The sequence below is a fragment of the Hermetia illucens genome, chromosome 3 (genome assembly GCF_905115235.1).
Source record: "Hermetia illucens chromosome 3, iHerIll2.2.curated.20191125, whole genome shotgun sequence".
NCBI classification, from domain to species: Eukaryota; Metazoa; Arthropoda; class Insecta; order Diptera; family Stratiomyidae; genus Hermetia; species Hermetia illucens.
The window spans coordinates 34,059,283-34,086,000 of NC_051851.1; the positions used below are offsets into that span (position 1 = coordinate 34,059,283).

The following is a 26,718-nucleotide window of genomic DNA, read 5'->3' on the forward strand; positions in this document are numbered from 1 at the left end:
TTCCGTCCCCACGTACTCGAGGAGGGCGATCAGACCCGAGCCTTCAAGGAACTCATCTGAAGTGGCTCTGCCACGAAGCCTCACCGGAGGTTATCTGGTACCATGGGAACCGGGATGGCCCTCTGAAAGCATATGCTCCGGGAGAAATCCTCGAAGATGTGCTCTCGGCCCGGTTATTTGCGGTTGGCTCCCTAGTGGGAGTTTCATGGTGGTTGTGGTTATGCCTAAATCGCGGGCAGGGCTCCTCGGAGCTCAAGCGTGGAGTTGCGCTATACAACTCGGGTGCCGTACCCCTTAGTTGCGGAAGAGGTGTTAGATAGGCCTCGCATCCACTGGTATGAATGCTAAGCCTGTACTCAATATAAACCAGGACCGCTGTGCTTGCATGGCGGAGCTCTTATTGTAGTCCCAAAATCAATCCGTGTCCGAAGAGGGCCGTGGGATTAAGCTTTCACCGCAGGTACTCACGTTAAACCCCCAGGACTTTCGTGTCGCTGGAAAGTGGCCAGACCCGCGCTGATCAGCAAGGGTAACGGAGACCGTTACGTAGAACCGCTGAAACGTAGAATCGCTGAAACGATCCGCGCTACGGGGACTTATCCCCAAGGCAGTTCGGGTTCAGAATAGGTAGATCCACAGTGGATGCAATTATGGAGGTCGTATATACGATCTCGACAGATATTACTCCTCATAACACTTGATGTCAGAAATGGCTTCAATTCCGTTAGATGGGCAGATATACTAGGCACATTAGAAGACTCATTCGACGTGCCAAGCTATCTCTTGAGGATATTGAGTGATTATCTGAAAGAACGCTCCTTGCACCATGAGACACTAGAAGGTCAGAGGAGGATCGAAATCACGCCGGGAGTAGCACAGGGATCCAACCTAGGGCCATACCTCTGGAACGCTTCTATACTATAGTCTGCGCCTACTATAGTCTGCTGAAACTCGATATGCCTGAAGAGTCGCGCGTGGTCGGTTATGCAGTCGACGTTGCGGCACTTGTTGGACTTGGCACATTGATGTGACGGGTAACCGGATGGATGACTGCTCATGGTTTCAGCCTTGCGCTGGAAAAAACCAAAATAATTATCTTGACCAAAAAGAGAATCCCGACCTTGCGTCCCATATCGGTTGACAATAGATCTAGCGGGCAAAATAAGCCAAGAGGCAGATGGACTCTTCGGCTCATCGACAATTAAGACCCATGGCTGAACCGAACGCATAGTGAGATTTATTACTTCCTTACCCAAACTTCTAAGCGATGTCAGGACCACTCTTGTTACACGCATCCAGGAGGCAACTCCTAAAGTTACTGCTGATCGCGGACTGGTCGATCTGATAGCTCCTGCGGGATCCATTGCAATGTTGCTGTCAGAATATTTTCAGACACCGGTTTCCAGGTTAAGAGAGCGCAGTTTACAATACCCGTCAGAAATAATCCCACACCAGATTCACGGCTGCTACTACTTTACTTCGAAGAGTACAACAGCTATTGCCACAAGAGGGAGAGGAATACTTTCCAGAGTCCCACCAACTTACTTCACTTAGGACCAAAATGTCCAGCTTATATTGTTGGAATTCTCGCTCGAGTTGAAGAAAGCAAGCATTCTGAGGACCAGAAACCAATCATAGCCCATTATCGGTTGTTGGAGTGCCAAGCAGAATGCTATTACCTTCAGTCGTGGTGTAGAACCCCAGAAAATGTGTTCTGATAAGCAGATGTACCCTGCCCTCCTCATTCTCAGTAAATGTCCCATCCAAAACAGTTAGAAGTATATGCCACGGTCCGCCTGTGACGAGGTTTCCCCCACATCATGCCGCCAGAGACTCGATGCCCTCGTGTTTGGTTTCTCTGAGAAAAGACGCACTTGGAGGTACAGCAGTTCTCATGTCCTCACACATGAAAAGTCTCATCTCATCCCACAGAGCATTGGTCTGTTTTTCACTTAGCACCTTCACTGGTTTGCGGTGCCCAGTTTGCATAGATTCGATCACTCGAACTGGCATCAAGTCAGTTCCGTTCACGTCTCTGGCTTCCCTTTCATCCGCCTCTTCCTTGTAAAATGTAGGAGAAGTTACTAGCAGGTAAGATTCACTCTGTAGTCCCTTCATTAGTGCGAGCCCCCATACGGGGGTTCCGCCCCAGTATGCACTATCCTCGGCGCGCAGTTCCATTGTGGGAGAGCACACCGAAGATGCTGCAATTTACTCTATATTGTGTGAGTCGAAGACCACTATCGTCTCAAAACGGAGATGATGCTCTACAGATTTCAGATATGATTGAATTTCAATCTATCTAGGAAAAAGTCTCCACTTCATATGATGACTTCCCCTGAGCACATTCAGTCTCTTTTGGTCTAGGTCGAATACCAAGTTGAAACCCCTCCACATTTGTAGATTTGTCCTTCCTGGCATTCATGAAATTTACCGTTCAGTGCCCAAAGTCAATGCCCGGGTTTTTTCACCCAGCATACGGATGGTGTCCTCTCCCTTCTTTTGAAGGCCCTGTAACCATCCGACATGTTCTCTTCTGCGCAGTTCAGTATTCACAATAGTGAACCTGGGCCGACCACCAGAATCCAAAGCCACGATTACCTGCTGGAACCACTGTATGGCAGCCTCATCAGTGCACTCCAAATGGAAAGCCCATCGCGAAAACCTTGATTGTTAAATCTTGGCTTCAATTGTCAATGGTCAATTGTCCCTGTGATATTTTGTCATTCTTGGAGAAAACTCCAACAGCAACGGTCAGAACTGAGCCTGCAGCTTCGTGTCCGTATTTCAATGAGAGGGGCCAGCTTCATTGAAATCTCTCTCGCTGATTTGATTACCTCCCGGCACACCGGCCCTAATTCCCGCGGAACACATGGATGTAAGCCCTGATGCGGAGTACAATAAAGCGATGGCCGCCACAGATGTGTTGGTCTTACGCTTCTTGCGGGCATTAGTGAGAATCTCACAGGGGTAACCAATTTATCACCACCTTCCGTCGAAGATTCCGCTTCCTTGCGTTCAATTTCTCTGGACATTACCCCACTTAGTGGTACAGCCACGTCCATGTCCTTATTCCCAAAGTGCTTTATCTTCCTTCGCAGTGCCTTCTTCTGCCGCCGGTTTAGGGCCACTTGGATCCATTTCCATATGCCGGTGTTAAACCAGTTGCGGCCACGTCACTAGTTTCCCTTTCTTCCGTTCCCCCGGAGACGGTTCTGATAGCCAGAATTCAGCCTGTAGTCCCACCTCCTTATTGTCGAAGTTCCCTTGTGCCGAGCTTTCCTCTTCGGTTTGTGGGTAGATTTGAACTGTAGTACCGGGGACGGGCCGGCTCTAGTCGAATTTCCAGTGTCTCCCAAGTTGAGAGTTTCCGTACTTTCCCCAAATGCAAGCTTTCCACTAAGTTGGAAAGCATGCCATTTACAGATTTATCTATAGGGGGTGTGAATGTGGTGAGGCCTCCAAAATCCTTGCCTCGGCCGCGACATTATTGCTCATGGTCTCGGGTGAATTCGAAGTCTGTGATTTCTTACCACTTAGAAAGTTTAAATCCTTTGTTTCCATATTCATGTTTTGGATACCCTTAGTGTAGTAGTAAACTACTGCAGGCTCCCCCACCATGACAAGGTGGCGTCCGAGGAAAAGAAATTAACTAGAAATTAAGGTCTAGATTCAGGTATTTAAGTAGAAGCTGGTCCATACGCAGTTCAGACAAAAACTCACTAAGGAAGAGGACAACTGGTCCTTGAAATATCGGTATATGAGCAATAAAAACTATTTATTCGGCATTTAGAAAACAAAATTTAGTCTTTTTTCCCCACTACTGCATTTGAAAGCCTTGGTGGCTACTTGGCTGAATAACAATGCTCGCTTTAAAAAGTACGTGGAACTAAAACGAAGATGGATCAATCCTATTGAAGTCAATGGTAAGGAATTTGAATGGGATGCCATTGGTAAAAGGTTTTTAGACAATGCAGAAGCTACAAGCGTTTAAATGTCCGTCTGTCTCAATGCTTCAGAAAAAAATCTACTACCCAAGATCCCCCATCCATTGTGGAGATAATGTTCAGCAACTTTGATTCAAGCTTCATAAAGTCAGTTGTTCCTTCGAAGTTTTCTTACACGCTGCATGATACTGCTATATCTAATAGGTAAGGCACAGCCGAACACAAAGGTATTGAAGTAAATTTAATAAAGTTTTTACATCAATGTTCAAACCCTAAATACGACATATGTTCCATTTGCATGTCCCCCGAACCCAAACATAATATTAAACATGGTGTACACCAAAACTTATCAAACATCCATTAATCAAAAACAAATACCATTACCCGAACCAAAGCGTTCGCCAGGTTCCATATAACATGGCATTAGCAAAAAAGGTGAAATATATCCCAACTTCCACTCAACGACTTCTGCTTCCTGTCGAATTCATCTTAAAAATAGAAACAAAATCAGCTAAATCTTCGGAAAAACATTTAAGGTTATCGAAATATATTAGCTTTACCTCGTCCCGACCGTACCGAGGAGATGAGCGGGAGCTTAAGTCCTTGTTCCGTATAAAAACTTCACAATATATTAGCTTTGAGTGACAGAATCGATTAGAGGTTGCATTCTATCAGGATCCGTCTTAGCTGTATCTTCTCACAGCGTTTCTGCTTCAGCTCAGTTTCTGCATATTTCGGTACGTAGACGGTTCATATGAGAGCAAGGATGTAGGTATGGCGAGGAGCACAGCATAAAGGCATGCGTTTTTTCGATTCCTGTTGCCTTCTTGAAAGAAATTATATTTAAACATGACAGAATGAAATGCTTCTTGGAACTGGCGAGGTGAGAATGCGAAAACGCGAATATTTCACGTTTCACGGCAGCAGCGAAAAAGAAATGAATATTTATGGGAAAGAAAGCATGCATAGCAATGATTTGCATGCAGAGTTAGGTAAGGCTGCAAGAAGAAGTTTCAATTTATTTTCTCCTTGATACCTTAAAATTGCATGTGAGAAGATTGGACGTAAAAGTGAAGTAAAGCTAAAAAACAGAAAATAGTCAATTCTGTTCTTGATCATATAAAAAGTTACCCTGGGAAGAAATAATAATAATAATCGTTGACACAACAATCCATATTGGATTAGGGCCTTGAAGTGTGTTAGAGCGCTTCATTCAACCGCAACGGTACACTACAGTACACTGTAAGAGGCAAAGTGGTCAGGTACTCATTCACAGCTGACTGGTATCCGACATCCAGTCACGATAATACATTCCTCTGCCACCAGTGAAATTTGAACCGCGATCTTCCGCTACGACAGCCCGGCGCTCTAACCACTTGAGCCATCCGCTCCGAATGATCAGCCCTCACCAGATTGTGGAATTATCACATTATCACATGTATGCCTTACTATACGGAGTCTCTATATTTTCCTTGGAACATCATGTTGTTGGTGGAATAATAATTTTCTCAGCTTATGATGGAAACCCCTCCGGCTATAGAATTGGCCACAGGATAATGCGAAAAATATGTTTAACCAAACAATTACCCAGAATAATAAAGAGATCCGCAAACACAAAGACTGAGAAAATTAAAATATTTCCAGAAGCAATACACCACCGAGGGGTAGCGTAGGTAGGTATCAAGCGGCCACTCCGAGGGGCCCTATTAGCGTTGTGGTGCGCCGTTTTGATGCCACAAACTCCTAAGACCGTAGCAGAGTCTAGCCGGCTCAGATCTTCAGAGCCCGCCCGTAGCATTTACGATGCAACTAAAAATCTCTCTGAGGTCCCAAAGAATGGTTTACCCAGTGTCTGTAGCCTGACTCTAGCTAGGGCTGGGCAATCGCAAAGAAAATGCCTGAGAATGTCCCCCTCTTCTCCGTAGGGGTATGTCAAGCCGGTCGGCACGGTCCCCTATACGTCAGTGCCTCGAGCCGACTGCCGTAATCGCACAGGAGCTCTCGTGATCGGCTGATGTTATAACCGGGCCATATTCTCCCTGACTTGGCACAGGCCTTCGCCATCTAAGGTCCGCGACTGCTAAGTAGTGCAAATAGATTCCGCCTTTAACAAGCGCCAGCAGGGCACCAACTGTACCCGCTGACTGCCAACAGCAGAACCCCGCCTGGTTAATCCGTCAGCCCACTCTCCCCTCTTCCTATGACCAGGAACCCAGAGTAGGATGGCCGTGAGCGTGCCGTCCAGACTGTTCAGCGCGTTTCTACACTGCCCCACCAGGCTGGAGGCTGTTGCCACTGAATACAAAGCTTTAATGGCCGCTTGACAATCGGCCAGAATGGCTACGTCAAGCTTGAGCCTCGGATCATGCCCCACCCATCGACAGACTTCCAGTATCGATCCGCGCTGCCCAAGGTAGTTCGGGTTCAGAACAGGAAGACCCACAGTGGATGCTGTTATGGAGGTCGTGGATGCGACTCATTGAACCGAGGCACACAGCCGTCGATCTCGACAGATAGTGCCCCTCATAACGTTGTAGCCCTATATCTACTAGAAGATGTCTTCTTATGACAGCAACGCAGCCGGTTTTGCTCTAGGGCACTTAGATATAGGCTGATGCTCTTGACAAGAAGGTGCATCGTAAGCGCCTTGCCCAAGTGTACAAACGGGGAGATTGCGAGTAGTCTCTGCTTATCGCATTGCCTCAGAATCGGCCGTGATGATGATCGCGGGAGTGATCCCTGTTACCCTCCTTGCCAAGGAGCGTAAAGCTGTCTAAAGTTAAGAGAAGTGTTTTTTTTTTAGAATTGAGGGGTTCTAAATCCGCATCAACTTAATGCAATGGAGTGACGGATGACGAATGACGGATTTTAGTCTCCTATCTTTATTCTTCCCGTGTGACTAGTGCGATTTGATGTTGTTGGTTGGTTGGTTTTTGGTACTGTCGTCGCCACCATATACTTTGCCTTGCCTTCATTGATGTGCAGCCCAAGATCTCGTGCGCCTGCTCGATCTGGATAAAAGCAGTTTGTACGTCTCGGGGCGTTTGGTGGACTTAAAGAGGATCATACCTCTTGCATTTACCTCAAGATAAAGAGGACGCATGATAGGGCATCCCCTTGTCGTAGACCGTTGTTGATGTCGAATGCTCTTGAGAGTGATCCTGCTGCTTTTATTTGGCCTCGCACATTGGTCACGTTCAGCCTAGTCAGTTTTATTAATTTCGTTGGGATACCGAATTCTCTTATGGCCGTGTACATTTTTATCCTGGCTGGTATCATAGGCGGCTTTAAAGTCGATGAATAGATGGTGCAACTGTTGTCCATACTCCGACAGTTTCCCATCGCTTGCCGCAGAGAGAAATTCTGATCTGTTGCTGATTTGCCTGAAGTGAAACCTCTTTGGTATGGGCCAATGATGTTCTGGGCGTATGAGGCTATCCGGCCTAGCAAGATAACGGAGAATATCTTATAGATGGTACTCAGCAACGTGATACCTCTATAATTGCTGCACTGTGTGATATCTCCCTTTTTATGTATGAGACAGATGATGTCTCGTTGCCAATCGTCTGGCATTGATTCGCTGTCCCATACCTTGAGCACAAGTTAATGAACCACTTGGTGTAACTGGTCGCCTCCATATTTAACCAATTCGGCTATAATTCTATCGGCTCCTGATGACTTATGATTTTTAAGCCGATGAATTGCACGGACTGTTTCTCCTGTACTTGGTGGTGGCAGTATTTGTCCACCGCCTTAAGTTAACGGGACCTCCAACTCACGGATGTTCTGGTTGTTCAGTAGTTTATCAAAGTACTCAACCCATCGCTTCAATATGCCCATTCTGTCGAAAATCAGATTTCCCTCTTTGTCTCGGCAGGATGAGCATCGAGATGTGTAAGGCTTCATCCTGCTGACTTGTTGGTAAGACTTTCGCACTTGGTGCCGTTGCTACCTGTACTTTTCGAGTTCACAGACTTGTTGGTTCTCCCAGGCTTCCTTTTTCCGTCTGTGAAGTCGCTTCTCCGCTCGATGGAGTTCGTGATAAGTCTCTGCGCATGCCCGCGTGCTTTGAGAATGCAACATTACTCGGTATGCAGCATGTTTCCGTTCCGTTGCTAGCTTACATTCATCGTCAAACCAGCCGTTCCGGCTTTTTTCGCACCTGGGGCCAAGTATCTTTGTGGCCGTATCAATGATAACATTCTTCAGGTGGTTGTGAAGATCATTTGTTGATGCTTCATCTCCAGGACCTCTGTTGACTGCGGTTATTGTGGCATCCATTTCCTTCTTATAGGTGTCGCGGAGGACTGTGTTGTGGATGGCTTCAGTTATAACTCTCACCTGATTGTCAGAAGGGATTCTGGATGGTGTTGTTATTCGAGCTCGGAGCGCCATGCCAACGAGATAGTGATCCGAGTGTACATTGGCCCTCCGATATGTTCTGACATTAATCAAGGCTGAGAGGTGGCGGCATTCGATTAGCACGTGGTCAATTTGGTTGAAAATGGTCCCGTCTGGAGAGGCCCACGTATGTTTGTGGACCGCTTTCCGCACAAACCAGGTACTTCCAACAACCATTTCGTGTGACCCTGCTAATTGAATAATCCGCAGTCCGTTATCATTTGTTTTTTCGTGTAAGCTATGGGAGCCAATGTATCGCCTGAATACGGGCTCCTTCCCTACTTGGTTGTTAAAATCCCCAAGTATGATTTTGATATCATATCTGGGACAGGCTTCGAGGGTTCGTTCTACTGCCTCGTACAAGGTATCCTTCTCCGACTCTGCAGTCTCCTCCGTAGGGGCGTGAACGTCAATGAGGCTTATATTTCTAAACTTGCCTCGCAAGCGCAAAGTACATAGCCGTTCACTTATGTTTTCAAAGCCGATAGCAGCAGGTTTCATCTTTTGGCTGACTAAGAAACCTACTCCGATATCATGGTTTACTGGATGGCCACTATAATATATATAGCAGCTCTTCTCCAGAAAGCCGGTCCCTGTCCAACGTATCTCCTGTAACGCTGTTACATCAGCCCTATATTGGGACAGGGTATCGGCTAGCTGCTCATCAGCTTCATCTCTGTACAGGGAGCGCACGTAACATGAGAAAATACGCAAATCGTTATTCCATTGTCGTTGCTGGGTTCGTCGTTGTGTAATCCGTCCAGTCCGAGGCTCCTGTTGTGGCTTCGTAACAAGTTGTTTTCCGTGTAGGGTTGTCAACCCTACCCAACCCCCAACCTAGAGGACCAGTTGGTACAATTTGTCCCGTTTTTGACGCAGGAGACTCGCCTTCATCCTTCTCCGTCTGCAGCTTTCCGTTAAGAAAGAGCTCACAGCAGTCACCACGTGGAGATGGAGATAGGATTTTGTAGTAGAGCTGTTGGTGTTGTTTCAGCAGACGTTTCCCAGGTTTTATGCTCCATCGTGGGTAACAATCCACGTTTCGTCCTGGGACCTATGCTACCCTGTGACCACCAAATTACTGCGCTACATAACTATGGGGTATTTTCCAAAAACTAAAAACAAATAGCAAATTCTTGGGATATTTAGTACGTTTATTTACAACAGTAGATATCAAAAATCTTCACTTAAATACATAAAACTAGAATCACGTAGTTTTGGTCTCCTCTGCAGTGTTGTCGATCTCTATTTCGTTAACTTTTTGGAAGCCCGAGAAGCGAATCACCTTAGCCTTATCCACTTTTAGCAGATTTGCATAGTACTGAGCTGGAATAATGGAAACCAATCAGTAACGATTATTTCTAACAAACTTTAGAAAGGATAATTAATTGGAAAGCAATAAGAATACTGATTTAACGTTTAACCGGGTAGTTTCTAAGTTGTCATGTTTTTCGCGAAATGATTGCTTACATGGTGGAACAGATGCATCTTCCTCAGATTTATATCCATAATACTTGGCCCAATCATTTCGTCCTGTGTACACCATGTAGCAAACCAACCCGAACGCATTCCATGCCAGCAGGATGTAAGCCAAGCTCAGCCTCTGCCTCCAACGCTGAGCTCGATACTCAGGAATAGGATTTGTATTACGACGAACGAAATTCCGTAACCATTTCCACTGAAAAGACATCCTAAGTAGTTGTTTCGATGCAAAAAGGACCCAAAATCTAGCGTTCCACTGGCGCCGTAGACATTACTTATATAAACAATTCAACCTAACCTACTCCTCAAAAGTCATTTTGCCGTACACTGTTATTTCGACTATCGTGAATACCCGGATTCCTTGTTTTCGTTGTCAAATCGCTCATCTGTCATGGAATTTCGTGGTGTCCAAACAAAGTGGGCGAGCTCGTAAAGTGGTTGTTTGGCGAAACAACGTATCGGGCGGTATTATTTCTGCATTCTTCATTTTATTTGTCGGGTTTTTAAGTTACAGTGCGTATGAATGTCTTTCCGAATCGTACACTAAATCGGTCAAGCTCAAGCGATTCAAGCGGCGCGGACGAAACGACGGCTTTAATGGACGGACACATCAGTGATTCACACATTCGCCAGCCAGAACGGGGCATTGAAGGCTTAGGAGGCGGAAATGATCAGAGAAAGGGTCGTGCAAGGGTAACAACCGATCCTAATTATGGGGTATGTGTGCTTGTTATTTGCGAAAAGGAAGCTTTTATTTGATTGAAGGCAAATTGTGTGGATGAACCCATAGTGGGGGCCAATGGACCCGCTTTCACTTCACAGACATTTGATTATCTCATTCTATAAATATAAATCATCGCTGTCATCTGAAATTGCATTTTAAATATATATATGAAAAACCAACTTCGTAAACATCGAAGCAGGACTTTTCCCACGGCGCACAGAGATTGGGACTGAAAAAATCATTTTTAGGTAAGATGTGCGCTACCTTGTTCCAATAATACCGGAACTTTCTGCTTGGCCACATCACGAAAAAAACAGCCGCTTCCATTTTCAAGTATGAATTTCAAGCCTAAGCCGTAGTCCGTCTGCTAATATTCGTCAATGGTCTCGTAAAAAAAAAAATATTTAATGCTGGTTTGCTAGAGACCTCATAAAAGCCATAGGAATTCGACATTATTCTTAAGAAACAAAGTTACGACCTCCACTTATTCCTAAATCCTGGGAGCCTGAGACCTTTCCCAATGGTGGTCATTAAGATTCCGAAGAAGGGCACCCCATCATGAGTGCGGCAACTCGAGGGATATCTGTGTGCTTTCGATGTTACCAGCTTTATCAAGAACACGCTGATTCTCGATCCTGCTGTTATCGATTTTAAGAACATAAGCCCAGTTTCTAGGTAAATTTAAAAATATAAGCCTCATTAACGTCCACATCCCTACAGAGGAGACTGGAGAGTGGAAGGATACCTTCTACAAGCCCTCGTAGCCTGTCCCAAGTATGATATCAAAATCATACTTGAAAAATTTAACCGAAAAGTAGGGTCAGACCCTGTTCTTAGGCGATATATTGGCGCACAACAAACTTGGGCTTCTCCAGACGGGACCGCTTTCAACCAAATTGATTGGGGAGAAAGCCTTGCTGAATGTCAGGACATATTAGGGGGCCAATATAGACTCGGATCACTATCATGGTGGTTCATCACTGGCATGATGTTCTCTGGCTCGAATAACAACACCTAGAATCCACGACGCAGTCTCACCGGCACACGCGGATACTTATCACGAACTCAGTCAAGCGACCTCACAGACGGAAAAAGGAAGCGTGGAAGAACCTACAGGTCTATGAACTCAAAAAGAGAGGGGAGAAACCGCACCAGATGCGGAGATTTTACCAAGAAGCCAGCAGGAAAGGAGCCTTATTCACATAGATGGTCATCCAGCCGAGACAGGGAAATCCGATTTCCGACAGAATCGACATATCGCAGCGAAGGGTTGAGTACTTTGATAAACTACTGAACAACCAGAACAATGGCGAGTTGGAGGTCCCGTCAACTAAAGATGACGGACAAATACTGTCACCACCAAGTATAGAAGAAGCAGACCCTGCAATTCATCGGCTTAAAAATCATAACTCGCCAGGAGCTGATGGAATTGCAGCCGAATTGGTTAAATATGGAGGCCACCAATTACACCAAGTGGTTCAATGCCTGCCGACTGGCAACGAAGCATTATCTGTCCCATACATAAAAACGGAGATAACACACAGTGCAGCAATTATAGAGGTATCGGCTATCTTGCTAGGCCGGATAGCCCCATACGCTCAGAACATCATTGGCTCACACCAAAGGGGCTTCACTGCCGGCAAATCAGCGACAGATCAGATTTTCTCTCTGCGGCAAGCGATGGAAAAACTGTTGGAATACGGACATCAATTGCACCATCTTTTCATCGATTTTAAAATCGCCTATGATAGCATAGCCAGGGTAAAACTGTACACGGCCATGAGAGAATTCGGTATCCCGGCGAAAATAATAAAACTGACTAGACTGACCCTGACCGATGTGTGAGGCCGGATAAAAGCAGCAGGATCACTCTCAAGACCATTCGACATCAACAACGGTCCACGACAAGGGGATGTCCTATCATGCGACCTCTTTAACCTGGCCTTGGAGAAAGTGATCCGTGATTCTGAGGTAAATGCAAGGGGTACGATCTTCTTCAAGTCCACCCAACTGCTGTCCTATGCTGACGATATCGACATCATAGAAAGAGCGACCCGAGATATATAAACTGCCTTCATCCAGATCGAGCAGGCGGCGCGAGATCTTGGGCTGCACATCAATCAAGGCAAAACAACATATATGGCGGCAATGCCAGCATCGAAAACCAACCAACCAACTACATCAAACCGCACTGGTCAAACAGAAAGAAGAAAGATAGGAGACTACAACTTTGAGCCCGTTGATAATTTCTCTTATTTAGGGTCGAAAATCACAACCGATAACAACTACGAGGATAAAATCCGCGCACGGTTGTTGACAGCCAACGGAGCCTATTTCAGCTTACAAAAAATGTTTCGCTCAAAACGTCTCACCATAGGGTCAAAGCTCTTACTGTACAAGACAATGTTCTTGCCAATCCTCATGTATTCCTCGGAGACTTGGGTTCTTAGGAAGAAAAATTGCGAACTCTTGGCCGCGTTCGAGAGAAGAATCCTCCGAAGAATTTTTGGCCCCCTACTTGAGGATGGACGATTTCGTAGCCTACATAATGACGAAATCTATGAGTGATACCATGACCGTCAGGTTGTGGATAAAATCCGGCTCAATAGGTTACGGTGGGCGGGTCACTTAAACCGTGTGGATGAGGATGATCCAGCCCGGAAAGTCTATAAGGGCAATATCTACGGTAGAAAGAGAAGAGGCAGGCCCTACCTAAGATGGAGTTATGGCATAGGTCAGAACGCGAAACAGCTTTTAGGGATATCGAATTGGTGGACCCAGGGATGTCTGGAGTTCCTTATCAAGGCAGGCCTAGACCGGATATCGGTTGTTATGCCGTTGATGATGATGATAAGTATCGCATGAAATTGTTTGTTGGAAGTGCCTCATTTCCCTCTAGTGCCTCTAGATTCAATACGGTGGAATTACTCGGGGTACCCGATCACTGTGGCGTAAAGGGAAGTGAAATCTCGGACGCCGGAACCAGTAATTGGAGTACCAGTAGCCTGGGCATTCTAACAGGCTATAATTTACTAGCTGGGTATTTGTTCAGAATAGGAATTATTCAATATGACACGTGTCCCTTCTGTAATGAGGAAGCGGAATCCGCGCAGCATTTCCTATGTGAATGTCCCGCCTTGGATGCATCAGGCATCAGATCTTTGGCGCCGATCTTCTCCAGTTGCGACGGGTAGCATCAGATCCACTAACAGAAATCCTGCGATACGTTAACGAATCCGGAATATTCCGTTAGGGGTTGCGAGTACAATGGGCCAACACGGCCTCGTTTGCGCGGAAAGTGGTCCACAAACAAACTTGAGTTTCTCCAGACGGGATCACTGTGTTGATTGAACACCACAACCTTTCAGCCTTGCTGAATGTCAGGACATATAGAGGGGCCAATATAGGCTCGGATCACGATCTCGTTGGCATGGTGTTCCAACTCATAGCGGCTACGACGATGAAATCCGCGCACGGTTGTTGGCAGCCTACAAAGCTTACAGTTGTCTGCTGGATGTGCGTAATAAAAGAGGCCGTGACATCACCTTCGAAAGAAATCACCATCTGATGGTCACTTGCGTGTTGCGTCCGCCACTTTTCGCACGGTTTTGAAGCTGCGATCCCCTAAGTTCAATATCAGGCGCTTGTATGGCCCAGTTGTCGCTCGACGGTGGGAGAGCTATCTTGCTGATCGGACGGCAGAAATACTGAGTAACTCACCTGAGAATATCGATGAACATACGACACATCCCAAAGGGGCATCATAAAATCAAGGTAACTGCGGAAATGTAGACTCGGATTGATGAACGGAGCGAGTTATAGTCTCTACTGACCACTGTGAGTAATGGCGGGCGTGACGCACTCGAACTCCGATGCCGAGCGAAATTCCGAGAAGTTCAGCATAGCGTACCACGTGTGAACTGCCTCAAATCGCAATGATTTCATGAGTGTGACAGTTGGAGGGGTATCTGCATGCTCACTGCCCCCGCAAAGATAATAACTAAAATAATTCTCGAGCGCATCAAGGATCATCTTGAAAGCTTAATCGACAGGTTGGTTTCCGCTCGGGATCCTCCTGCACTGACCACATCAACACCCTACGGATCCTTTTTGGAACAGTGCGCATAGTTTAGACTTTCGCTGTAATTGAAAGCTTTCGATTGTATGAACAGGAAGTGTATCTAAATAGCTCTACGCAGGCAAATCCTGGAGAAACTTATAGCTATTATCAGAGCGACATATAAAGGCGCAAAATGTCACGTGCTGCACGGAAGTAAAATCGCCAGAGTTGCATCCTGTCACCGATATTATTTCTTCTTGTTATCGGTGGTTCTTCGTGCTGTCTTGTCCGGAGGACATGGAGGAATTCAATGGATGATGACATCTTTCCTCAAATAACTCTACTACGCTGATGATATCTGTTTTCTCTGTCCCCTCTGTCAACGGGTCATGGACCTTGGCCAAATGACTCTGGATTTGAAAAGAGAGGCAAGTGAAGTGAAGATAAACACCAACAAAACCAAGGATCTCTGTCTGACCAATAATCGCACTCTCCCTGTCTACATTAGTAGGCAGAGCACCGAAAACGTCGATCAATTTGTATATCTAGGATGCGCGGTTTCTGCGGGCGGAGGCACTGAACTGGATGTTGCGCGATGCATTAAGTGCATTAGATCCGCTTTCGTTGCCCTGTCAAAAATCTGTAAATGCACTTACCCAACACCAAGACCAGCACATGGAAGTGAACTCCACTTTTACCCAAAAGCTTCAAGCTGTCAATACCTGTGTGCGTCGTATCATCGGAGTGCGCTGGCCTAACACTATCTCTAGCGAAAAACTTGTGTGTCATCGAAAGACCAAAGTGACGGTGGACAGTTCACAAATTAAGGAGGGATGACAATTGCATTGCTGACTATGCCATACAGTGAAATCCACTCTTCCAAGATGGCCGACAGGCCTGGGTGCTGAAGGGCATTTCAGGTAACCGCGAACGATGGATGCTTACAAGTTCACTGAAAGCGTTCACTATTGATGACCGTAAAAAACCTAAAAAACGTCTTCCAGTTTAAAATTAATTTCTATATGATTCGCACTTTAGTCTATAGTGAAAGATGTAGAATTCCATTCCTCTTTCGCGGAAAGCCCCAAATTTTTCTATCAATTTTTGTCTCATTATTTTAAGAACAATCATTGTGTATTTGATTGTTAATTTTTAGGTTTGTTTCCATCAGGTTTTATCCGAATTTCAACGAATTTTTGAAAATTTCCTTCCTTAACTTAATCTTCACAACTCCTTTCTATGATCTACTTTGAACAGACAATAAACGACAGCTCCGGTACCGACATACCAGGTGTGCACATACGACCAAATGCAGAGGCAACAAGAAGTGCAGCCAACGGCCCAGCTAGGCGTAGACGTGTTCCACCCAATGAGAATGGCGGGCCACCAAACGAGGACGATGAATGGCTGGAAGGCGAGGAGGAAGTTCTTAAGTATGGAGCCCAACATGTCATAAAGCTTTTCGCGCCAGTTTCCCTGTGCATGCTTGTCGTAGTCGCCACAATTAATGCAGTTAGCTTCTATTCAACCAAAGATGTTTATTTGTAAGGCGGAAATCTTCAATATCCCTTGGGGAAAATATTTAAAGTTTATACCCTTTCCAGCCTTTATACTCCGTTTCATGAACTCTCACCGGATCCGGGCACGAAAATTTGGAATGCACTCGCAAATTCAATGATTTTGATGGTTGTAATTGTACTTATGACGATATTGTTGATTGTACTCTACAAGAAACGATGCTATAAGGTCATTCATGGATGGTTGATCCTGTCGTCATTTATGTTGCTATTTATTTTCAGTTATTTATACTTGGAGTAAGTTTGTCTGAAATTTGAAAAACCTCAGACAATTTCAATGAATAATTTGATTTTAGAGAGCTACTAAGAGCGTACAATATTCCACTCGACTATCCCACGGCAATATTCCTTATGTGGAATTTCGGGGTTGTAGGAATGATGTCCATTCACTGGCATGGTCCCTTAAGACTCCAGCAGGCGTATTTAATATTTGTTGCAGCGTTGATGGCCTTGGTATTTATAAAATACCTACCAGAATGGACTGCATGGGCTGTGCTTGGAGTGATTTCAATATGGGGTCAGTTACCAACAGAAGTTATTGAGTGCATTCAAATCTTTAACTTGAAATTTATATTACAGATCTTATCGCTGTACTTTCGCCGAAGGGTCCTTTGCGAATCTTGGTAGAAACAGCTCAGGAGCGGAACGAACCAATATTCCCAGCGTTGATTTATTCATGTAAGGCAACATAACTTGAAACTTTCTTACATACTTTTTTCAATATTTGATTTGTATTCTACTTGCAGCTACCATTCTGTACTCTTATATGGGAACAAATCTACCAAATGAAATCACGCACTCGGCAGCAAATCACAGTGCAGGAAATCGTTTGCCCGCTACAGGTAATATGCCTCTAAACAGTGCGGCAAATGCAGAAGGTACGCCTCTTGTGACCTTTAGTTCACAGATAAATGGTACTTACCGATTTTTTTCATTATTTTTCTCGCTTATCACTACATAGACATTACTAATTTCAATTTGAATTTCGTTTAGCTAAATTAGATAAACGTCGTTCGTCACGTTATCGGTATCATGGTAGCAATTTGTTTGTTACATTCTCATTTGCATTTGTTAAAATATTACATGTAGTTGGGAAATATCGCTTTGCTTGCATGCTTCAAATCATTTTTATTCACCGCTTTTGTTAATTAACGCTGATTTAAAGAACTCAAATTAATTAATATCTATTTGTATGCCTGTTTGTGCCAAGAGGTACTGTTTTTAAGAAGCGTGCGCATATTGCTAAAGCCAATCTTTATCTGCCTTTGCATAAAACCTAATCAAAGTTTTGAAATTTATCTTTTTTACTTTTTTTTTACAACAAGCAAAGAAAACCGCCTATAACTCGCGCCGTTTTGATGCCACACACTCCTAAAATCATGCTGATGTGATACGAGCAAGGGGACAAAGTCCAGGCGGCTGAAATTTTCAAAGCCGGCCTGTAGCATTCACACAGGAAAGCAGCTCTTCCACCCTGCAGCTAGAGGCTCCTCTGAGGTCCTCAAAGAATGTGTCCGTAACCTGGCTCTAGCTAGACGAAGCGGTTAAAGGTTTCTCAATCTTCTCCGCGGCTTCGGGTTTCCCTCTTCTCCGCAGCTTCGGCAACGAAAATGGTCCCCAATAGGCCAGTGTCTGTGCACATCGCCGTAATCTTGTATGCATTTATACGCATCTGGAATAAAAGATCTCGGGATCGAGTCTTATTAGAGGCGAGCAACTCCTTTTAGAAGTTAAGAACCACGATGTTCACTAGTTATAACACTTCATTTATTTCATAAAAACAATGGCACTGACAACTTCAACAAAGGATGAATTTCATAGAAACTTTGTATAGGAATCTTTTCACTTTTTCCAACAACACAACCGGTGCTCGTTATTTTTATTATTTTTCTGACATCTTGTATCTTTCGGTTCTCATTTTTTTCTCCTTCCCAAAGTATGACATTTCTCGTCACCTACTCTGCTCTTGACTCCTGTAGCGAGGTCTAAACTGAGTGGAGAGCGCCGGTAACGTCATCTGTCCGCTGGCATTCGCAACATTCGAAATAAATTTCGAATGCCGCGAATCCTGCCGCGCCACATCCTTCTTGACTTGACGCAGATGATGAGCCTTCACCGTCTATCTGACCCTATAATCAAGCGAGACACGGACCACCGAAATCCTATGTTCCTATGACTGGGGACCCAGAGGAAGATGTCGCCACTGAGTACAAGGCTAGGCTATGCTACACTTGCCGGTCAGATCATGGCCGAGCCATCGACAGGTTTCGAGTGTCGTCAGCACTTCCGCAGTCCACAGATCATCTTTGATACTGTGCCATAGTCTTACAATACGTCCCCAGTCTTCCACTCTGCCCTGGTTCCTCCGCTTACGTGTTGCGTACTCCGTGGGGAATGTTCAGAGTTCCCGAGGTCCTTTGTCTAGGATGTTGCTTTGGTCGTGGGGCTTCGCTGTCCAACCTCCGAACTCACGTAGTCTGGCAGCAGTCGACGCTACAACGTATTTAACGTGGAGGTCTAGGGGGAAGAGGTGTAGGAGTACAGAACTGCAGAGCCCCGGTAGCACCTGCACACGCGGTTCTTTGAATCATATTAAACTTGGTTCCATAATAATTTTTGCTCAGCGCCTGCCACCGCACAATAGAACCATACGCTAGGATGGGACAAACCAAGGCTATGTACATCTAGAAAACCATGCTCGGTTGGAGGCCCCATTTTCTCGCAAAAGGTCCTCTATTATATGTAGAAGGCTCTACAAGCCTTCTTAACCGTCAATTCTACGTTTAATCTCCAATTCAGCTTAGAATCCAGGACTACATCGAGATACTTTAATTGGACGAAAGAATCAATCTTTATTCATTTATTCGCGGGAGGTGCGAATCGAGTACCCTTGATGTGATGGTGAATAGCATCAACTTGGTTTTAGGTGAATTTATGCAGAGTCTCGCAGCTCTTCCACTTTACTGGTTAAGGCTTCCTTAGTGGCGTTGGTACTAACGCGAATAATGCTTGTACTGTAGTCGCCACTAAACCTCGTTAATTACCGTTGAGGCATGCTGAGACTCGGAGAAGAGCGTTCTCTCCACAATTGTCCTTAATGCGCTCTAGTATCCTCAACATGAAAGAGGTGATGTTGGTTGCCGAAAGTCCTTCGCGTTTTCGGTATGAAAGCCACAAGCGCCTGTCTCCAAGGGTGTGGTACGTATCTCAAATAGATACGGCTTCGATAAATATTGACAAGCCACGGCACAACCCTTTCTTCCTGCTTCTGTAACATCACATCACGTTATGCCATATTGAACTTTAGGCTCTCCCAGGCGTCCCTGATCTTAACAACGTATGAACTGGCAAAATCCCTAAAGAATTGATCATCGCATTATATAACATGGAACCCACGGACCACTTGAGAGGATTCGAAGCAGGGGATGAATCCCCCTGTTCTCCTTTGCCGTCCAGGAGATGATCATCAAGCATCTCCGGCGGCAATTTACGATTCACCGCCGCCCCGCGTGATTCCTGGCCAGGACGGCCTGGTCGTCGGCCGGCTGTTGCTGTTTACCCCTTTGCAGAGGTTACTTGGCATCTGAGCCTTTGCACACTCTACTCTGCTTGTTCGAACTCATCTTAAGGTTGATAATTATCCCAGGCGCTTGTTGATATATTCTTCGACAATCGCGTGGTAGTTAGCGAGGTCCTTTTCACCCCGCTGATAGAAAGTACCGACCTCCTTATTCTTCGCAATCTTGGTCCGATAATACACCAGGCATCACCATCTCATCTTCTATCGTTAGTTTTTTATTTTATGGTAATTCAAAGTGTATGTCTTGGCCCCACGAGCAGTACGGGGCCACGAGGGCAAGGGTCTTCTTTTTAAAACTGATGGTACCCAAGGTATTCAGATTCCATATACTAAAGACCAAGCTCCTCATTGGCCATGCAGCCCTGGACGTATGCTGTTGCACTTTCGCATGGGATCCTGTTAGCACTTTTTCCAGTGCAGGGAGAGGCACTAACTCATCACCAGCCGGCAAGTAGAACCTCTTTAGTTGAATGAGCCTACCCCCAGAACGCCCCTACACACTGTGATCCGTCCGAAGACAGCCACCGCAAGAAGATCGTGTGAGGTCTTGCGGAATTATGCAACTTTAACCTGAAGCATAATCAGACCAGGCCGCCACAAACTTCTAAGCAAATATGAAATTCTAATGAGCATTGTTGAGTTTTTCTCCCAAGTTTTCCAAAAACAAAACTTGAACTGGTTTTCAAAATAATCGACCAGATTCATGCAGTACCGTTTACTGAGGTACGGAAATTTCTGCGACTTATCCAGTTCCCAATAGTTGAAGATTTTCTACTTCCTCGACTTTGCAACTCAGCTGATTGTCGTCATCTGAGTCGGCGTCTTGCCTACATTTGCATGGTCAGTGCGAACCTGTTTTACAAATTTGGTTATGGTAGGGACTTTTACACAACGATTCTGTTTGACCAGTAGTTGGTTAATCATATCATAACCGTGATCGCCGTTCCCGAGTTCGATCACAGCTTCCTCTCCCACGTCAAAGCATATTGCTGTTTGGGTGTGAAGTTTACTTGCAACGGGCTTAAATGCATCGAGTGAAGTTCGAATTTGCCACCGAAAGAAGATCTGCGCCTGAAATTTGTCGCCAAGCTAGTTGTGTGGCGTTTAGTTGTAGCTACTGACCGTATCGAAAAGGTGGTTTGCAGCTGCTAAGCACTTTTTTGAACGTTTGTCACATGCATTCGGTGAATCCGTTAGATTAAGGCATTTGCTATGGCAAACCGAGATGAACGATGTCGAGGTCAGAGGAAGGTTGTGCAAATTCGGTTAATATTGAACTGTATTCCATTGATGGCGATGATCATATATGAAGCACCGAAATATAGATGATTGTGTGATGTGCAACCTTTGCGTCGACCTTGTTTTGTTGGGTTTGCTGAAGGAGCTGCAGTCTTGACCAAAGTTGTTAATAATAAGTATGCAAAGTTGTTTTTATATATGGTTACCATTCACCTCTTGGTAGGACACCAACCATCGTTCACGGTTCGCTGAAATGCGCTTCAACTCCTTCCAGGACTTCTTACTGTTCTGCGTCAAGTCCTCTTGGAGCGACCCTCTTGCCGGCCATCTTTTCCATTGCACGGCGGAATCAGCAATGGAATTGTCACTTGTCCTTACTGTATGAACTATCATTGCCATTTCTTCCTTCTGATCACATCCTCTACGGGCAACTAGCCTGTGCGCTGACCAAGTTCTTTGTTCGAAATAGTATGAGGTCAACATACCCCCATGTGCTACTCCTATATAGCAACACAATGTTCTGCTCGCATATAATAACACAGAAAGAGCATTCGCATTGGTTTAACTGTTAATGCGTCAAGCAACCTCAACTTCGGTGTTACCGTTGACAGAAACCACGCCTCCTAGGTATACAAATTGATCAACGCCTTCGATGCTCTGCCCAATAATGCAGATAGGGAGAATGGGATGACCCATGTTGGTGTTTATCTTCAGTGCAACTCTACTTGCCTCTCTTTGCAAATCCACAGCCATTTGGTCAACGTTCATGATCCAGTGAGAAAGCACGAAATTGTCATCAGTATATGTCATAGCCCATTGAACTGCTCCAGGTCCTCTGGATAAGGCAGTATGAAGAACGTCACTGATAACAGGAAGAAATAATATCGGTGACAAAATACAACTAACTCTGCTTTGGACTTCAAATTCCTCTGAGATTTGACCTCGATGCAGCACGTGACATTTTGCGTCATCATGTGTCGCTTTGACCGTAGCCATTAATTTCTCCGAAATGCCCCTCCTGCATATAACATTGCAAATACATTCCCTGTTCACGCTGGCAAAGACCTTCTGCAAATCGATGAAGACCTGGTGCTGAGAAGATCCAATCCCCGTCCACTGTTCCAAAATGATCCAAAGGGTGTTGATGCGGTCAATGCTGGAGAATCCGGAATGGAAACCACCCTACTCTCGAGATTTTTTTTTGATGTGTTCAAGGATTATTTTAGTTATTATCTTTGCGACGATAGGGAGAACGCAGATACACGCCTCTCCCGCCGGTTCCGTAATCAAGCAAATCCTATGCCGTCCCTTCAGGATATAGCCGACGACCTGCGACGCCGAAAAAAGAGCATTTTTTATGGCGGCCCAATTCTAATCGATATTCTCAGGTTACTCAGTGTGTCCGATCAGCAAGATATCCCAATATGTAGCGACAGCTGGATGGTACAAGCAGTCGATTTAAGCTTGCAAAAAGTGGCGGGCACAACACGCAAGCGAAATTAGGCGGCCATCAAATGGCGATGACCCTAGGGCAAGATCTAGGCTCTTCGCAAACTTCCCCCGTTGCCGTTCCTGTCGCCAAGATCGTGCTGCCCCATTACAGCGAAGTGGCATTCAAATTATCCATGAGTATCCCAATGCCACCGTTAGGAAGCCTCTCCTAAACTGCCTGTAATAGCTCATAGAAAACGTCCTTTCTCCACTATATCGGAAGTCTCTATTGGTGCATAGCATTGTGTAATTGCGATGCTCCTTAACCTGGATTAGAATTTTGCAGTCAGAATGCTGTCAAAAACCGGCTCCCAGGTCAAGAGAGGCTTATAGTAGCCGTCAGAAACCACCCGAAATTAGATTCGCGTCTATTACCACTTAGCTTCCCAGAGTACAATAGCACACTTCCACAAAGGTGGCAAGAGGGAGAGGAATACACTCCAGACTCCCACCTTCATACTTCGCTTAGGCGCAGAATGTCCAGCTTATACCATTTTACTTCTCTTTTGAGTTGGAGAAAGCTAGCATTCTGGGGATCCTCGATATCGTTGTCGATGAGCGCAGGGTGGGAGAGCATCGGATTGGCTCTGAAAATCTGAGCCGGCTGAACTCTGCTCCCTTGCTCTTACCACAGCAGTCATAGTCTCAGGAGTTTGTATCATCAAAATGGCGCACCACAGCGTTAATTAAGCTCATCGGAGCGGCCACTGATACCTAACGCAGGAAAGGACAAAAAGCTGCTAGGTGAAATAGCAAACTGGCGAAGGAACGCTTGAGACCAATAAAGCTAGAAGATGAAACAAAATGGGGCTGAGAGATAAACGGCAATTTAAAAACGAAATTTCTAACAGAACTCTGCAATTTTCTAAAGTTCAATTTGCATGTCCACGTTAGGCGTAATTTGCAGAGAAATGGGAGGTTAGCGGATTGTCAAATTCTATTCACTATTGTCAACCACCAAGTCGATCCTGAACGGCCATAATTCATCAATTTTGATACTCAGGTCAACTTGGATGATAATTTGACCATTCCCCAAGTAGCTAGTTCATTTTAATGTCAAATTATATTATCAAGGGAGCTGCTCTCTCTCTCAATAATCTCTTTCATCATCATCAATGGCGTGACAGCCCAAATCGAGCCTTGGTCTGCTGAGATTTCCACTCGTTTGGTTTCTCCAACTCCGTTTTCCAATTGATAAAAACGGGGGTACAGTAGAGCCTCCCTAACAGTGCCTCGTTTTCTTGATGGACACTTCCATTGCACTTTGTTCCGAAGTTTTCTTCGAGATATCCTATTGGACTCCACAAATTCAAAATATCCAACCTACACGAGTTTTTTTAATTTAGCCAAGTTTGATCCATTTTTCAGTACCTATTTAACTGAGCATATTTAGCCCATCGTTAACACACCGTTCTGAAACCGTCTCCGTTCCTACAATCATTTCGCTATCACGTATTTTGCTCTTAAGTTGGGGTGGGTGCGCCATATTTTCATTCAATTTTATAAGTTCTCCACTATTTAACTTCGTTGCTTTCGGCAACATATACGAGGTGTGTTCAAAAAGTAAGGTGAATTTTTATTTTTATAAAAAAATATTTATTTATTAATCAATATTTATATTGTCCCCTTCAAAGTAATTTCCCCAGATATAATACACCTATGCAAGCGTTTTTCCAATCCTTGAAGCATTCCTGATAAGCACTTTTTGGTATAACCTTGAGCTCTTCCACCCATGTAGTCTCGTCAATCGTTGCAAATCTCTGTCCTTTCATAGGTCTCTTCAGTTTTGCGAACAGGAAAAAGTCGCAGTGACTAGATATGACTCTTTTGACCATATCTGGATCGTCGTTGACGTCATTCAGCAGCTCCTGAGCAATGCTCATGCGACGGTTTTTTTCATCAATATTTAGCAGTTTTGTGACAAACTTCGCTGCCACACGTCTCATGCCCAAAATATCCGAAAAAAAATGTATGACACGAGCCGACTGATATGCCAACATCCTCAGTAACTTCTCTTATGGTAATTCGACGATTTTGTAAAACAATTTTCTTCACAGCTTCAACGTTATCATCTGTTGTTGATGTTCTGGGGCGTCCAGAGGAAAGTTCGTCATTGACATCTTCTCGGCCATCTTGGAAGAGCTTGTATCATTTGCAAACATTTTTTGTACTTAGAGCAGATTCACCGTATGTCACTGTCAACAGTTCTGTTTCAGAGGACTAGATTCCATTTTTTACACAAAATTTGATGCAAATTCTTTGCTCCATTTTTTTGTAATAAGGGAAAATAGCCGAGCACACTAAAACACATATATGCACACTAAAAAACATGTATGCTATATATAATAATTAAAACTGTGTTAGGGACATGTATACCAACATACAACAACAAAAAAAGTGGATATTCGAATGTACCTTGCGCGCGCAATTTGAAAATTAATCTTACTTTTTGAACATACCTCGTATTCTTACGAGTTCGTCGTTTTTTAGCGTGGAATGGACTGAATTCACAATTGTTTCCACGAAGGGTTCGAACCTATAAAACGCTGGTAACAGTATTTTTTACAATACTTTATACATCTCCTCATTGTTAATTTGCGGCGCCGCTGCTCCTTATATACAACTGAGCAGCTGCCAGACAACCTGCTGTGTCCGCAGCTGCTTATCAAGCCTGTTCTATAATTTATTGACATCCTGAAAGTAAATACTATTACTTATCCTGACGTTTTTATGCCAGTAGTTAATCAAGTTCGAACTCATTTAAAAATCATTACATTCCTTTTCCTCTAGGAGGTCGGAGTTGATGCTTACTTAGAAGAATGTAGGAACTGAAGAAAGAAATTAGCGCTCCTCAGATTTCAAATTTCAGCATGGTGTTTTCCAATAGGAAACTTTTTGCTTAGCATATTAGTATAACCAAATATTCATTCAATCGCGTTCCAGACCCTCCTATTCTACAACGTACTAGTGAATTATCTCTAGGAGTTAGTTGAAGAAAAGCCACATTATTTTCCATATTTACCTTAACAATTGTTAACGTAACCTGATCGTTTGTATTCTGCTTCTTTCTTAGCGCTAGTTAAGAAATCAGCTAATGAAATTCAAATTTGGAATTTCGATAGAATTAGTAGAGGTGCCGAAGTTAACAAAACTCCGGCTTGGCAAACTTTGCATGTCCGTTATGGGAATTTTCGAAAAAAACCCAAACAAGTCAATTTTCAAAACACTGTTGGTCATGTCATGTCAGCAAGTGAACCAATTACAAGTTTATATTTCATGCTATTTGCTTATTTGTTTATTTCATTATATCTTGTGCTGTTGCATGCTTTGCGCAATACGTTCACAAATACCAAAGATTAATCCAATGTTTCCAACAGATGCAAATGCCGGATTCACACAAGAATGGTCGTCAGGATCCAACCAAAGAGTTGCTCGAAGACAAATTGAAGTTCAAGCTAACAACACTGGAAACAGCAATCGATCAACGGAATATCGCACTATTACAACTGACCCAGAACAAAGTGGTTCAGCAAATCCCCGACAACAGACCGTACAACAAATGGAGGAGGAAGAAAGTAAGTTCAATCAATCAATTGTCCAACACCACCTACCATTGTTAACCTCCACCTTAATCTTATTATAACAGAGGGCATAAAGCTTGGTCTTGGTGATTTCATCTTCTACTCAGTGCTCGTCGGCAAGGCGTCGAGTTATGGCGATTGGAATACGACAATTGCATGCTTCGTCGCTATTTTGATAGGATTGTGTCTAACGCTTCTCCTGCTTGCAATTTGCCGCAAAGCGTTGCCTGCACTTCCAATCTCTATTACGTTTGGATTGATATTCTGCTTCGCTACGAGTGCTGTGGTCAAACCGTTCATGGAAAATCTTTCGGCCCAACAAATATTTATATGAAATTTAATCAAGTTGCAATGAAAACATAGATCGTGATGAAATCGGATGGCGTTACTCTCTAGATTTATTAAAAAAGAAAAGACTAAAGGATAATTTTTGTAAAGTATCATTACATAATGGGATAAAACTAGAACAAGCTGATATTTTCTTTTCATTTAGAAGGTGCGATTGTTAATCAATCGCTTAGATTAAAAATTATTATTGTATTGAATTTTAATTCGAGATATTTAATAATAATTAATATTTATATATTAAACGGATCGTTTCAATAAAATAGTAAAATAAACAGCAAAAATGATCAA

At 44.3% G+C, this 26,718-nt stretch overlaps 2 protein-coding genes across 3 annotated transcripts; one reads left to right on the plus strand and one right to left on the minus strand.

The window, feature by feature from the left end:
- Positions 1 to 9,481: 9,481 nt before the first annotated feature.
- On the minus strand, positions 9,482 to 10,156 carry LOC119651305. The gene is made up of 2 exons (XM_038054832.1): positions 9,819 to 10,156; positions 9,482 to 9,674 (listed from the first exon to the last, which is right to left on the minus strand). Exons 1-2 carry the CDS (start codon positions 10,036 to 10,038, stop codon positions 9,556 to 9,558), a joined length of 339 nt encoding a protein of 112 aa, XP_037910760.1. The 5' UTR covers positions 10,039 to 10,156; the 3' UTR covers positions 9,482 to 9,555.
- Positions 10,157 to 10,194: 38 nt separating this feature from the next.
- On the plus strand, positions 10,195 to 26,672 carry LOC119651304 (presenilin homolog). Of its 2 annotated transcripts, none has more exons than XM_038054830.1 (8): positions 10,195 to 10,547; positions 15,872 to 16,158; positions 16,219 to 16,428; positions 16,488 to 16,708; positions 16,771 to 16,869; positions 16,938 to 17,105; positions 25,879 to 26,076; positions 26,148 to 26,672. In XM_038054830.1, the coding sequence occupies exons 1-8, from the start codon at positions 10,350 to 10,352 to the stop codon at positions 26,414 to 26,416; spliced, it is 1,650 nt and encodes a 549-aa protein (XP_037910758.1). In that variant the 5' UTR covers positions 10,195 to 10,349; the 3' UTR covers positions 26,417 to 26,672. The 2 variants fall into 2 exon arrangements, with proteins under 2 accessions (XP_037910758.1, XP_037910759.1); XM_038054831.1 differs by having other exon boundaries at positions 16,938 to 17,069.
- Positions 26,673 to 26,718: the final 46 nt, after the last annotated feature.